The 14682-nt window shown below is 44.4% G+C and overlaps 1 protein-coding gene across 7 annotated transcripts in view; it reads right to left on the bottom strand.

Moving 5' to 3' along the window:
- The window catches only part of LOC133357571 (solute carrier family 40 member 1-like), a 36637-nt gene that overhangs the window by 13870 nt on the left and 8085 nt on the right, over positions 1-14682 (bottom strand). Inside the window, exons 2-5 of one of the 7 annotated variants that reach the window (XM_061575580.1) lie at positions 14297-14506; positions 3854-4067; positions 1682-1749; positions 298-457 (exon numbers count right to left, since the gene is read on the bottom strand). In XM_061575580.1, the coding sequence (XP_061431564.1) occupies positions 298-457; positions 1682-1749; positions 3854-3977 (352 nt within the window). In that variant the 5' untranslated portion in view covers positions 3978-4067; positions 14297-14506. Of the gene's footprint in view, positions 1-297; positions 458-1681; positions 1750-3853; positions 5799-14296; positions 14507-14682 lie in introns of all 7 variants that reach the window. The other 6 variants (XM_061575599.1, XM_061575571.1, XM_061575589.1 and 3 more) reach the window with 6 other exon arrangements.

The following is a 14682-nucleotide window of genomic DNA, read 5'->3' as shown; positions in this document are numbered from 1 at the left end:
GAGGGGCTGGTTGCCCCATGGTGCCCTTATAAAACTCAACGTTTAATCTACTCACGCCGGCTTGTGCCCGTCCTCACAGTCGGCCATATTTGCGGAATACACCACGCCGCCGTTGACCCTGGCCATTGACCGAGCAATGTGTTTTACGTTTAAGACGTTGCAATATGTGCTCGTGCAACCGCCGCCACTGCCGCGGTGTATCACACAGCCTTGCATTTGTTTTTTAGCAACTATAAGGCGAGGTGGCGTTGTGGAGTGCGGCAATGAGGGTAAAAGAGGGGGGGGGGGGGGCCGCACCGCGCATGCGTGGGTTTTTGTCCACCCAGTCGCCCACCAGGGCCCCCAGGAGGATGTGGGACCCGGACGCCGTGAGGCCGTAGACTGCCGCCAGGAAGAGGGACTTGTCGTAGAGCTCCACCAGGAAGAGGCTCATGGCGAAGTGCCACATGCGGTCGCCCTGCAAACGACAGCAGATCGCGAGCGCGCTCGGACGCGCTCAACCGACGCTCCGCCGACGAGAGATGGACGGCGATTTTTGTTTAAATTTAATTTTGCGAATGTGCTGACTGTGCGGCAGCTGCGGGATCTGGCAGGAGAGTGGAATGTGATCTTTTTTGGCAACGAAGTGTGGTGGTAGGTCGTGATAACATCTTGATGTTTGATTCCAAAGGGATGGACCGGCGGTGGTGTGCGGGTCCGTCAAGTGCGCGATGAACCCGGTGACCCGACATGGATTCCCGGCCACGACTAACGTTAATGGAGAGTGATATCTTAACAGGCACTGCGGTGGTGAGATGTTAACCGCCTCGCCTGGTACACAGAAGATCGTGAGTTCAATCCCGACCCTGACGCCCGTATATTTGGAGTCTGCATGTTCTCCCTGTAGTCGCATGGATTTTCCTCCAGTTTTTCTTGCCACATTTATAAACGTGCGTTTAGAGTATTCCGCCACTATACATTTTCACATAAGTCACTTTGCTGAGCTATCATTTGTGGCGAGGTCGCTTCTGAAAAAGAGCTATGTAGTTCAGTGGGCCTTACCTGGTCAAATAAAGTTTTTTTTTATTCCAGAGCCACTTCTCCGAGTCCTCAAAATGACGTCTCTCACTTGCTTCTGATCGATACTTGCTTCTATTTCTGTGGCTCGGTGTGTACATTTCGAGGTGGCACCTATCCATGCTTCTTGACGCACCAGCGAGTATGTAAACATGGCGACCAGCGTCCGTATTGGACGGCGACAACTATTGCTCTGAGCCCAGCAGGAGAAAGTCCGCATTCGTATAGCAGGGGCCAGATTATCCATAAGATAACCACCGTGATATTTTTACACAATTATTTAATATGACCTTGATTTAAAATGGGGCTAAATCAAGATATATATGTGAAAGAGATTCAATTAATCTAGAATTGAAGCTTTCGTGACTGCAGAAATGACTATACTCATTGGTATTTTCGGTAAAGTCACGTGTGTAGAAATAAAATAAAATTTAACTAAATAAAATTAAATTAAAATAAATCACGACGTTTCGAACGCAACAGGTGGAAATGGTGGCGTCCCACAAAGTGGCTAACCATTTGATCTGTCCGAGTGAAGTCTGCCCGATCACTCCGTCAGTATTTGAACTCGCAAACATTTCAGTTGTGTCAAGTGTGCTTTCTCCACATTCATGAATAGTCTTACCCACGTGGACATGGAGTGGCTGAGGAATATGTAAAACCGGGGAGATTTGACAAATTTCCGAAATGAGGCTGCAAAGAAAAGAAAGAAAAAACGACTGAAAAATGTAAAGCATGCGAGTGCTATGACTGGGTTAGCGTGAGAGTTTGCGCGACAAATACATCGTCTTAATAATGTCCATTTGTCACCTTGGAAAGGCCTCGCCGAGCATCGAGGTTCTTTTTCTCGAGGGTCCTGCTGCCTTGGATTGTTTGGCCATTTTCATTTACGAGTACAGGGTGTTCTTGGTTCTTTTGGTAAAGTCACGTAGAAGGAAAATAATAAAACATAATAAAATAATTCTCACGACGTTTCGGCCACAACGCAAGCAGCCGTCTTCAAGTGGAGAACAGGTCTGTCGAGAGACCTGTTCTCCACCTGAAGACGGCTGCTTGCCTGTCGAGAGACCTGCTCTCAACCTGAAGACGGCTGCTTGCGTTGTGGCCGAAACGTCGTGAGAATTATTTTATTATGTTTTATTATGTTTTATAATTTTATTATTTTCCTTCTACGTGACTTTACCGAAAGAACCAAGAAGATGAATCCCTGCAGTCACGAAAGCTTTAAATCGAAAAGTACAGGGTGCTTCAAAAAAACTTATTTGAGACTATCGTTTTTAATGGACAAAGAGCGGATAATACACTGTAACATGATAACAAATGTACGTTAATCGCTTCAAAAAGTCAGAGTCTCCAATTGTTCGCCATCATTGTCAACGTGTGCCTGGAATATTATCCAGGTGGTCTCCAGAGCCCAGTGGCACATTTCTTGTGGTATTGTTGCAAATTCTCAGAAGTTGTAACATTTTTTTAAGCACCCTATATTTGGTACACGGGAGTAAACCAGAGGACCTGGAGAAAATCCATCAAGCGTGTATGGGTGTTCTCCTCGAATAATCCGCATGGACAGATTGACGAATCCATTTACTGTGCCGATATGTCCAGGACACCTGGCCAGCCACTCCAACAATAGCTCGTCTTCCCAGTCTCCCATTCGGGTCCTAACCATAAGAGGGGATAACTCTCAAAGCTCTGCGCATGTGCATTAAATCCACAGACGCAATCTATGCAATTCATCTTTGGAAAAAACCTGTTCCTGTACTCCCATCTCCCTGGCCACCGCTCTGCGTACAACGCCTGGCAAGCCCAGTTCATGATTCAGAAGTGACCTTGGCCACAGGCGTCATGGTGGCGGTGAGATGTTAACTACCTCGCCTGGCATGCAGGAGGTTGTGGGTTCGATCCCGACCCTGACACCTGCTTTATATTTAGAGTTTGCATCTCTCCCCGTGGTCACGTGGATTTGTCTCTGGGTCCTCCGGTTTTTCCCTCCACATTTAGAATCGACATGCTTATTGAGTCTTTGGTTCCTATAAATTTCCACGTGATAAGCCGTGTCGTTGAGCTATAATTTGTGAGCAGGTGACTTCTGGAAAAATGTTAATAGTTTTAAATCTTTTTTTTTTATGATCCAAATGTTGCGAGCTGCAACTCTCGGTATCCTAGTTTCAAACGCACACGCTAAATAAATACTACTGGACATCTGTGAAAAATAGCTTTATAGCTCATCAAATCCCTCCAGTTTCAGTAAACAAATGCTGATACTAACCAGGCTCAACTCTACTTGGCCTTTGAAATCGCCCGGGATTGGGCACATTCAGGGGTAAACCCCACATCACAAATCCAATAAACTCTCGATTATCCGGGGTAGTGGAGGGGTGGTTCAGATAAGACATGGATAAAGCAAAGCGTGTAAAGATTAGGCTATGAACACGTACCGAATTGATTACCTATGCAGAAAAGGGGAGAAGACGGTTGAACGCACGAGTCTGTTTTTGCGGGTTTGTAAAGCAGTCCAGTGACCCGCCGACGCGTTTGCGGTCACGTGGGGAACTAGTCGCTGACTCTCGACGATTGAGGAGCAGCCAGTAATTAAACCAACGCGCACAAAGACTTTCTTTTTGCGCAAGCACGGTTAATGTCCAATCCAATTTTTTTTTTATCTGCTACCCACGGATATTCGAGAGTGAAAACCGTACCATACCAAACCAGGCTCATGCCGCCTTAGGCATTCCAGCATTGTGGGGCGAATTGACCAAAAACAATAAAAATGAGCGCCACATCATGAAGTCGATACCACATCGGTTTTTCTTGGGCGGGGAAGCCTCCGCATCTGCCATCCCATCGCGATCCGGTTCAGCATCTGCCATCCCATCGCGATCCGGTTCTTTGTCGGCATTGGCGGCCTCGGCGTCGTCCATCCTCGCTCGTCCTCGTTGGGTTTTTCGCTTTGGTGGCTCGGCTCACAACACAGCTGTCGTCGCGGTGAATGAACGGGGTAGAACGCATCACTGTGGCGACAGGCGCCGGCGATCGGTAACGCGAGCGCACATCGACTGTAAACAACACCTCGGTTGTGGGTGTTTTAGGCGAAGGTTCAACAGGCGTGCACACGTAATGCACACACGCCACAGGTGCGCGCTCTCTCTGACCATTAGGCGTGGAACACTTCAACGATTCATGAAGCTAAAGTGCTTGTATAGACCGTTAATCAATTAAGTATTAACTGTTTTAACTTTTCAATTTTACCATGTAAGGCCCACTGAGTTATGTAGCTCTTTTTCATAAGCGACCTGGCCACAAGTGATAGCTCAACGAAGTGGCTATCATGTGGAAATTGATAGCAGCCAAGTGCTCTAAAAACATGTTGATTCTAAATGTGGGGGGAAAAACCGGATGACCCGGAGAAAAATCTGCACGACCACGGGGAGAACATGCAAACTCCAAAAATACAGACGTCAAGGTTGGGATCGATCCCATGCCCTCCTGCATACCAGGTGAAGTAGTCAACATCACACCACCGTGGCTGGATGAGTGCTTCCCTAGGATGTGCAAGTTGTGTCTGTGTGGTTTGGTGAAGGCAAAGCAGCATATCTGTGTGGGAGTATAAACGTGCAGTACACAATTGCCATTTGATGACCACAATGTGGAACCGCCCTGTAGAAAGTGACAGAAGGAAAGAACATACGAGACACAATACAAGTGAGACGGTACAAACGAGCCAAAAAATACATATTTTTGGGTCAAAACATGATGCAGAATCATGGCAATTTATTGAGTCGCACACATACCTAATTATATATTCAGAGTGTATAATTTACCGCCGTGATGTGTAAAATGTTCATACCAGGATCGTTTTCAGCTTGCACTTGCAACCCAAGTGCCGGGTTTACAATGGGGTTATTTTGCACTCAAAATATCTGCACCACAAGCTTCCAAAATAATCACCACACAAATATTTCAGCCGATTTTCATTCGCGGCTTTGGACCAATTTTGGATTGAAACCTGATTTTTTTTTAAAATAAACAAGTGTACGTAGACTGTCTAGAAAGAGCCGCAAAACGCAGGGCATTGCCAAAGTGTTGGTTACCAACACTGAACACAAACAACACGGTAAAGAGGGTAAAGGTGCAGCCCTGCAATTGCTCGCTCACACCACTGCTGGCGGAAGGGCTCTAGAGAGCCCTTCTGGAGGGTAACTGGCCTACTCTTCTACGCTAAAGTGCCAACGTTGAGGTCTGTTAGCGAAGACGAGAGAGGGCTTCAGGAGACGGTTTGTGTAGTTTTGCTACCAGCCTTCTTGAAAGAGGTGTGAGGGTACCCACATTTGACCCCACCGCACACGACCTGCCGATCAACTGACCGTGGGTGTACCCATTAACGCTGCTTGGCGAAACAGAGGCAGAGGGCATGCATTCAAGCAACTTGTACCATTGTTTCAACTGCCGCGTAGGAAGATTTAATCGAGACCAGTGTGCATCCATTACACCATTCCCTCCACAAAATACACAGCGGGAATATGTAGTTCTAGATTTGAAGTTTTCGTGACTGCAAGGATCCATACTCTTTGGTTTTTCGGTAAAGTCACGTAAGTAAAAAATTAAATAAATTAAAATGAAAAAAATTCATCACGTAGGTAAAAAATAAAATCAAATTCATTTTATTGAATTTAATTTTTTACCTACGTGACTTTACCGAAAAAACCAAAGGGAATTTGTAGGATGGACATTGTGCAGATCTTCTTTGGCACGGCATGCAAGGGGAAGGGGGCGGTGGAAAGCAACAGTTTTTATAGATGTCATACTCGGCTGTCGCGACCAATATCATCCATAATACAGGTTTCCTTTGGGTTAGATCGCGTAAATATATAAATGTGTCGTTAAACCCGCCACCACCCGATATAGCCAACTAGTAAGGGTTGTCACATAAACAGAACGTGGCCAATTCGTCACTAGTACAGCACACCGGTTGTGTGTTGGAGAGCCAAGCCACAACATTTACAATCTGAGTACGTCGTTTCGCCAGTAATTACAACTAGCTTCTTGGTTCTTTCGGTAAAGTCACGTAGAAGGGAAGTAATAAAATAATAAAAATAAAACATAATAAAACAATTCTCACGACGTTTCGGCCACAACGCAAGCAGCCGTCCTCAGGTGAAGAATGAGACAATGCCAAGCTAGGAGCTTATATATAAGCTGCGTTGGAGGTGGAAGAAAGAGCGCCTTAACAAAAGAATGTGCATATGAAGAGGAATTTAGCATATATGTAGTGACAGAGCTGCTTCGCCGCCATCGGGAACGGAGCGACGGAGCCGCGGCGAGAGGACACCATCGTCGCTGCGGTGGCTGGCGGGGGAGGCCCGGGCATGCGGGCCACGCGGTGGGCCCGCCATTTCGGCGGCTGGTCGGGGCGCGGTTCCCGCCAAAACGCCGTTCCCGCCATTTCGGCGGCTGGTCGGGGCGCTGTTCCCGCCAAAACACCGCTCCTGCTGCCGAAATGCCGCATCGCACTGCTGCTTCGCCGATGGCGGCGAAGCAGCAGTGCGATGCAAGTCCCGCCACTCCGCGTGCAGCGCCATCTCTCTCTCTCTCTGTCACCGGGGCTGCCATCCCCGGGGCTGTCCGAAGGACGGTCGTCACACCATCCCCGTCGTACGAAGAAGTCCAGATGAGTTTTGTATTTGTTTTTCGTGTGCCCATTTTACTTCCCTAGGATAACACCTAGCAATATTTATTTTTCCACAACTTCTGACACCAAATGTAATGGGTTCAATTTAGGCGCACACACTTCTTGGGAGGCAACACTCATTTATTAATTAACACAACGTTTACTCAACAGTTATTCTTACTCTACACATAGGGTGGTGACCACCGACCTACACTAGCTAACACACAATTGTATTTTAGCCGCTCCAGCGTGACCCAGCCAGGTGGTTGCTGGCAGTCCGCTCACTGTAGGTCTTCTCTTCTGGCATCTTCACGAGGTGTCTTCATTCTTCTCAGGAACAGCCCTGCTCTGCCTTCACACCACGCTTATATCTCGTCTCTCTGGCGTGGCCGGCTCCGCCCAGGCCACGCCTCCCTTCCCAGGCCACGCCTCCCTTCCCAGGCCACGCCTCACTTCCCCCACCTCTGGGAAGGTCCGGATCCCTCCAGCAGGTGACCCCCCAGGCACCCCCTTGGGGCCCCCAGCCCTCGTACGGGCCAATACAGCAGTGACCGCTCTGTCACTACATATATTGTTAAGGTGCTCTTTCTTCCACCTCCAACGCAGCTTATATATAAGCTCCTAGCTTGGCATTGTCTCATTCTTCACCTGAGGACGGCTGCTTGCGTTGTGGCCGAAACGTCGTGAGAATTGTTTTATTATGTTTTATTTTTATTATTTTATTACTTCCCTTCTACGTGACTTTACCGAAAGAACCAAGAAGATGAATCCCTGCAGTCACGAAAGCTTTAAATCGAAAAATACAACTAGCTTCATCAGGCGACAGCAATATTTGCGCTTTGCTCTCCAACACACCGGTGTGATGTACTAGTAACGAATTGGCATGTTCTGTTTACCTGACCAACCTTACTAATTGGCTGTGTCGGGTGGTGGCGGGTTTAACGACACATTTATATATTTACGTGATCTAACCCCCCAAAAAAACCATTATAAATAGATGTCATAGTTGAACATTACGGGCGTTCAATCAATCCACGGCGACAGACTTTACTGATTGCAGCAATGCCGCCAGGGTGTGCGTAGGGATGGTGCGATCGTCGGCGATGCGTTCGATGGTTTGGGATTTACCGCAATGGCATTGCGCTTGATAGGCTGGCGGCCCTGCCGCCTTCACCCCGAGGCTGCCCTCGGAGTTATCGGAAGCCCCTGGGGCCCGTTGCATGGTCTCGCGCTGTGCCCTCAACGCTGTTGCCATCTCTCAGCTCTCTCCCGTTGTTGATCCGCCTCAAACAACCACAAGCTTTACGAATGTATTCCCTCGATTTTGTGTAAAGCGTCTTGAGAAGCAGTTGCATTTAAGATGCTAAATAAATATGAATCCATTGTTGTGCACTATTAACTGCTGTGGTGCTGCACAGCAGAGTCCTATGAGCGTGCACTCCTGCTAAGCTGCATACCCTCTGAGTCGCTAATGTTATGTAGAGGCGTTTCACCATAATTCACCAACGGGGGGGCTCCCCTTAACGCGATCGAGTGAACAGAATTACTTCACGCGTGTAGCAATAAGTGGTTGTACGGCTGCTTCGGCGTAGATTCACACAAGGCATTGGGATGCTGCTGGATGCTACCCACGCGCCTCGGTCTTTGTTCGGCCTGCGTATGCATCTCACGCGTTTATCACGGACTGTGCTTTACCCCTTATTATATATTGTTCATAATGAAGCAATTTTCCCCTTAACGCGGTGTTCTTCAGGAACGCAGCTACCCATTATAAGAGAACAGACCGTATCGCGAGGGATAACTAGACGACACGCTGCTGTCGTTATGCTATTACGCTGCAGAAAATATTGCACCTCTAGTGGCTACAGGTGGCTACCACGTGAAGCCCACAGCACACAATACGGTAATTGTTATAATTACAAAGCTTTAAAAAACACATCACACGCGCGTGATTCGATGCACGTGTCACAAACGTTAAGAGTCGACATTCATCTGGAAATGTCGTGCATGCATCGTTGCGCCTTGAGCTATTTTATACGTAACATTTCGAGTCATGAATGAATTCATTTAATTGTTATCACGCACAAACGCTACGCAAGCCATTTGCAAGTTATATTCGGTGAGTTCAACAGATTCGTTTTTTTATGCCAGTTTACGAATCTACTGTTCTTACGCACGCACAAATCAACTCAACACGTTCGGCAATAGCACTGTTGGGCATTGAAAGCAAAAGCACAATGGGCAATGTTTCGGGCAACGACCTTTCTTCACGTCAATGCATCTTCTTACACATGCGACATGACGCACAAATTATCCTGAGCCCCAACAATCAATCATCGCCGATTTCAAATGGACGCGCCCGTTTCCTGGCTATTTATGTGGCGAGATAAAAAGTTAAATTGTATTTGTTTATTTTCAAGTAATTTGTTTACCTTTCCTAGACAGTACTTTATGTATTGTTTGCTGTCGTTACGCTCTGCAACCTACCCCTACTGGACATCTGCGAAAGAGCTTTATAGCTCATCGGATTCACACAGTATAAATATATATTCTGCTTCTGATCGGATTCACCGAGTATAAATACACATTCTGCTTCTGATCGGATTCACCCAGTATAAATACATATTCTGCTTCTGATCGGATTCACCCAGTATAAATACATATTCTGCTTCTGATCGGATTCACCCAGTATAAATACATATTCTGCTTCTGATCGGATTCCCACAGTATAAATACATATTCTGCTTCTGATCGGATTCACCCAGTATAAATACATATTCTGCTTCTGATCGGATTCACCCAGTATAAATACATATTCTGCTTCTGATCGGATTCACCCAGTATAAATACATATTCTGCTTCTGATCGGATTCACCCAGTATAAATACACATTCTGCTTCTGATCGGATTCACCCAGTATAAATACACATTCTGCTTCTGATCGGATTCACCCAGTATAAATACACATTCTGCTTCTGATCGGATTCACCCAGTATAAATACATATTCTGCTTCTGATCGGATTCACCCAGTATAAATACACATTCTGCTTCTGATCGGATTCACCCAGTATAAATACACATTCTGCTTCTGATCGGATTCACCCAGTATAAATACACATTCTGCTTCTGATCGGATTCACCCAGTATAAATACATATTCTGCTTCTGATCCGATTCACCCAGTATAAATACACATTCTGTTTCTGATCGGATTCACCCAGTATAAATACACATTCTGCTTCTGATCGGATTCACTCAGTATAAATACATATTCTGCTTCTGATCGGATTCACCCAGTATAAATACATATTCTGCTTCTGATCGGATTCACCCAGTATAAATACACATTCTGCTTCTGATCGGATTCACCCAGTATAAATACACATTCTGCTTCTGATCGGATTCACCCAGTATAAATACACATTCTGCTTCTGATCGGATTCACCCAGTATAAATACACATTCTGCTTCTGATCGGATTCACCCAGTATAAATACACATTCTGTTTCTGATCGGATTCACCCAGTATAAATACACATTCTGCTTCTGATCGGATTCACCAAGTATAAATACACATTCTGCTCCTGATCGAATTCACCCAGTATAAATACACATTCTGCTTCTGATCGGATTCACCCAGTATAAATACACATTCTGCTTCTGATCGGATTCACCCAGTATAAATACACATTCTGCTTCTGATCGGATTCACCCAGTATAAATACACATTCTGCTTCTGATCGGATTCACCCAGTATAAATACACATTCTGCTTCTGATCGGATTCACCCAGTATAAATACACATTCTGTTTCTGATCGGATTCACCCAGTATAAATACACATTCTGCTTCTGATCGGATTCACCCAGTATAAATACAAATTCTGCTTCTGATCGGATTCACCCAGTATAAATACACATTCTGCTTCTGATCGGATTCACCCAGTATAAATACATATTCTGCTTCTGATCGGATTCACCCAGTATAAATACACATTCTGCTCCTGATCGAATTCACCCAGTATAAATACACATTCTGCTTCTGATCGGATTCACCCAGTATAAATACACATTCTGCTTCTGATCGGATTCACCCAGTATAAATACACATTCTGCTTCTGATCGGATTCACCCAGTATAAATACACATTCTGTTTCTGATCGGATTCACCCAGTATAAATACACATTCTGCTTCTGATCGGATTCACCCAGTATAAATACACATTCTGTTTCTGATCGGATTCACCCAGTATAAATACACATTCTGCTTCTGATCGGATTCACCCAGTATAAATACACATTCTGCTTCTGATCGGATTCACCCAGTATAAATACATATTCTGCTTCTGATCGGATTCACCCAGTATAAATACATATTCTGCTTCTGATCGGATTCACCCAGTATAAATACATATTCTGCTTCTGATCGGATTCACCCAGTATAAATACACATTCTGCTTCTGATCGGATTCACCCAGTATAAATACACATTCTGCTTCTGATCGGATTCACCCAGTATAAATACACATTCTGCTTCTGATCGGATTCACCCAGTATAAATACATATTCTGCTTCTGATCGGATTCACCCAGTATAAATACACATTCTGCTTCTGATCGGATTCACCCAGTATAAATACACATTCTGCTTCTGATCGGATTCACCCAGTATAAATACACATTCTGCTTCTGATCGGATTCACCCAGTATAAATACATATTCTGCTTCTGATCCGATTCACCCAGTATAAATACACATTCTGTTTCTGATCGGATTCACCCAGTATAAATACACATTCTGCTTCTGATCGGATTCACTCAGTATAAATACATATTCTGCTTCTGATCGGATTCACCCAGTATAAATACATATTCTGCTTCTGATCGGATTCACCCAGTATAAATACACATTCTGCTTCTGATCGGATTCACCCAGTATAAATACACATTCTGCTTCTGATCGGATTCACCCAGTATAAATACACATTCTGCTTCTGATCGAATTCACCCAGTATAAATACACATTCTGCTTCTGATCGGATTCACCCAGTATAAATACACATTCTGTTTCTGATCGGATTCACCCAGTATAAATACACATTCTGCTTCTGATCGGATTCACCCAGTATAAATACACATTCTGCTTCTGATCGGATTCACCCAGTATAAATACACATTCTGCTTCTGATCGGATTCACCCAGTATAAATACATATTCTGCTTCTGATCGGATTCACCCAGTATAAATACACATTCTGCTCCTGATCGAATTCACCCAGTATAAATACACATTCTGCTTCTGATCGGATTCTCCCAGTATAAATACACATTCTGCTTCTGATCGGATTCACCCAGTATAAATACACATTCTGCTTCTGATCGGATTCACCCAGTATAAATACACATTCTGTTTCTGATCGGATTCACCCAGTATAAATACACATTCTGCTTCTGATCGGATTCACCCAGTATAAATACATATTCTGCTTCTGATCGGATTCACCCAGTATAAATACAAATTCTGCTTCTGATCGGATTCACCCAGTATAAATACACATTCTGCTTCTGATCGGATTCACCCAGTATAAATACACATTCTGCTTCTGATCGGATTCACCCAGTATAAATACACATTCTGCTTCTGATCGGATTCACCCAGTATAAATACACATTCTGCTTCTGATCGGATTCACCCAGTATAAATACACATTCTGTTTCTGATCGGATTCACCCAGTATAAATACACATTCTGCTTCTGATCGGATTCACCCAGTATAAATACATATTCTGCTTCTGATCGGATTCATCCAGTATAAATACATATTCTGCTTCTGATCATGGCTCCCATCAGATTCACCCAGTATAAATACATATTCTGCTTCTGATCGGAGTCACCCAGTATAAATACATATTCTGCTTCTGATCGGATTCACCCAGTATAAATACATATTCTGCTCCTGATCGGATTCACTCAGTATAAATACACATTCTGCTTCTGATCGGATTCACCCAGTATAAATACATATTCTGCTTCTGATCGGATTCACCCAGTATAAATACATATTCTGCTTCTGATCGGATTCACCCAGTATAAATACATATTCTGCTTCTGATCGGATTCACCCAGTATACATACACATTCTGCTTCTGATCGGATTCACCCAGTATAAATACACATTCTGCTTCTGATCGGATTCACCCTGTATAAATACACATTCTGCTTCTGATCGGATTCACCCAGTATAAATACATATTCTGCTTCTGATCGGATTCACCCAGTATAAATACACATTCTGCTTCTGATCGGATTCACCCAGTATAAATACACATTCTGCTTCTGATCGGATTCACCCAGTATAAATACACATTCTGCTTCTGATCGGATTCACCCAGTATAAATACACATTCTGCTTCTGATCGGATTCACCCAGTATAAATACACATTCTGCTTCTGATCGGATTCACCCAGTATAAATACACATTCTGTTTCTGATCGGATTCACCCAGTATAAATACACATTCTGCTTCTGATCGGATTCACCCAGTATAAATACATATTCTGCTCCTGATCATGGCTCCCATCAGATTCACCCAGTATAAATACATATTCTGCTTCTGATCGGAGTCACCCAGTATAAATACACATTCTGCTTCTGATCGGATTCACCCAGTATAAATACATATTCTGCTTCTGATCATGGCTCCCATCAGATTCACCCAGTATAAATACATATTCTGCTTCTGATCGGAGTCACCCAGTATAAATACATATTCTGCTTCTGATCGGATTCACCCAGTATAAATACATATTCTGCTCCTGATCGGATTCACCCAGTATAAATACACATTCTGCTCCTGATCGGATTCACCCAGTATAAATACACATTCTGCTTCTGATCGGATTCACCCAGTATAAATACATATTCTGCTTCTGATCGGATTCACCCAGTATAAATACATATTCTGCTTCTGGTGGGATTCACCCAGTATAAATACATATTTTGCTTATGATCGGATTCACCCAGTATAAATACATATTCTGCTTCTGATCGGATTCACCCAGTATAAATACATATTCTGCTTCTGATCGGATTCACCCAGTATAAATACATATTCTGCTTCTGATCGGATTCCCACAGTATAAATACATATTCTGCTTCTGATCGGATTCACCCAGTATAAATACATATTTTGCTTCTGATCCTGGCTCCCATCAGATTCACCCAGTATAAATACATATTCTGCTTCTGATCGGATTCATCCAGTATAAATACATATTCTGCTTCTGATCGGATTCACCCAGTATAAATACATATTCTGCTTCTGATCGAATTCACCCAGTATAAATACATATTCTGCTTCTGATCGGATTCACCCAGTATAAATACATATTCTGCTTCTGATCGGATTCACCCAGTATAAATACATATTCTGCTTATGATCCTGGCTCGCATCGAATTCATCCAGTATAAATACATATTCTGCTTCTGATCAGATCCATCTAGTATAAATACACATTCTGCTTCTGATCGGATTCACCCAGTATAAATACACATTCTGCTTCTGCTCGTGGCTCACCTGACAAGCTTCGTCGTCCTCCTCCTCCTGTCGTTACTGACCAAGCGGTGATTGGCGTGGCGAGCTCTGTGCGCGTCGTGGCATTTGCGATTCCTGCAGAGCAAGTGAAGTGTGGAGACGCGGGTTGAGGGTGTGGAGGAGGATAAAAAAAAAAACGCAAAGCATTTAAGTCTCCTCGGCCGCCACCCCTCGTGTTCAGGTGATGATGCCCTGAAGCAGACGGGGAGGGGGTGTTGCTTTCAACCTATGGCAAGCGGCTCACATTTCACTTGCACAGCAGTCAATGGTGTAACCACGGCAGGGCGCTATCCAACACACGCACTTTTGAGGCCGCACAACGTGAACATTGTGTGTGTTTTGGTTGTTGTTGGTGTGCACTCGTCGGG

The sequence above is a fragment of the Lethenteron reissneri genome, chromosome 7, assembly GCF_015708825.2.
Source record: "Lethenteron reissneri isolate LAM-NWPU_2019-01 chromosome 7, ASM1570882v1, whole genome shotgun sequence".
NCBI lineage: Eukaryota > Metazoa > Chordata > Hyperoartia > Petromyzontiformes > Petromyzontidae > Lethenteron > Lethenteron reissneri.
The sequence above is the reverse complement of the archived record's forward strand: the minus strand, read 5'-3'. Positions and strand labels throughout refer to the sequence as shown.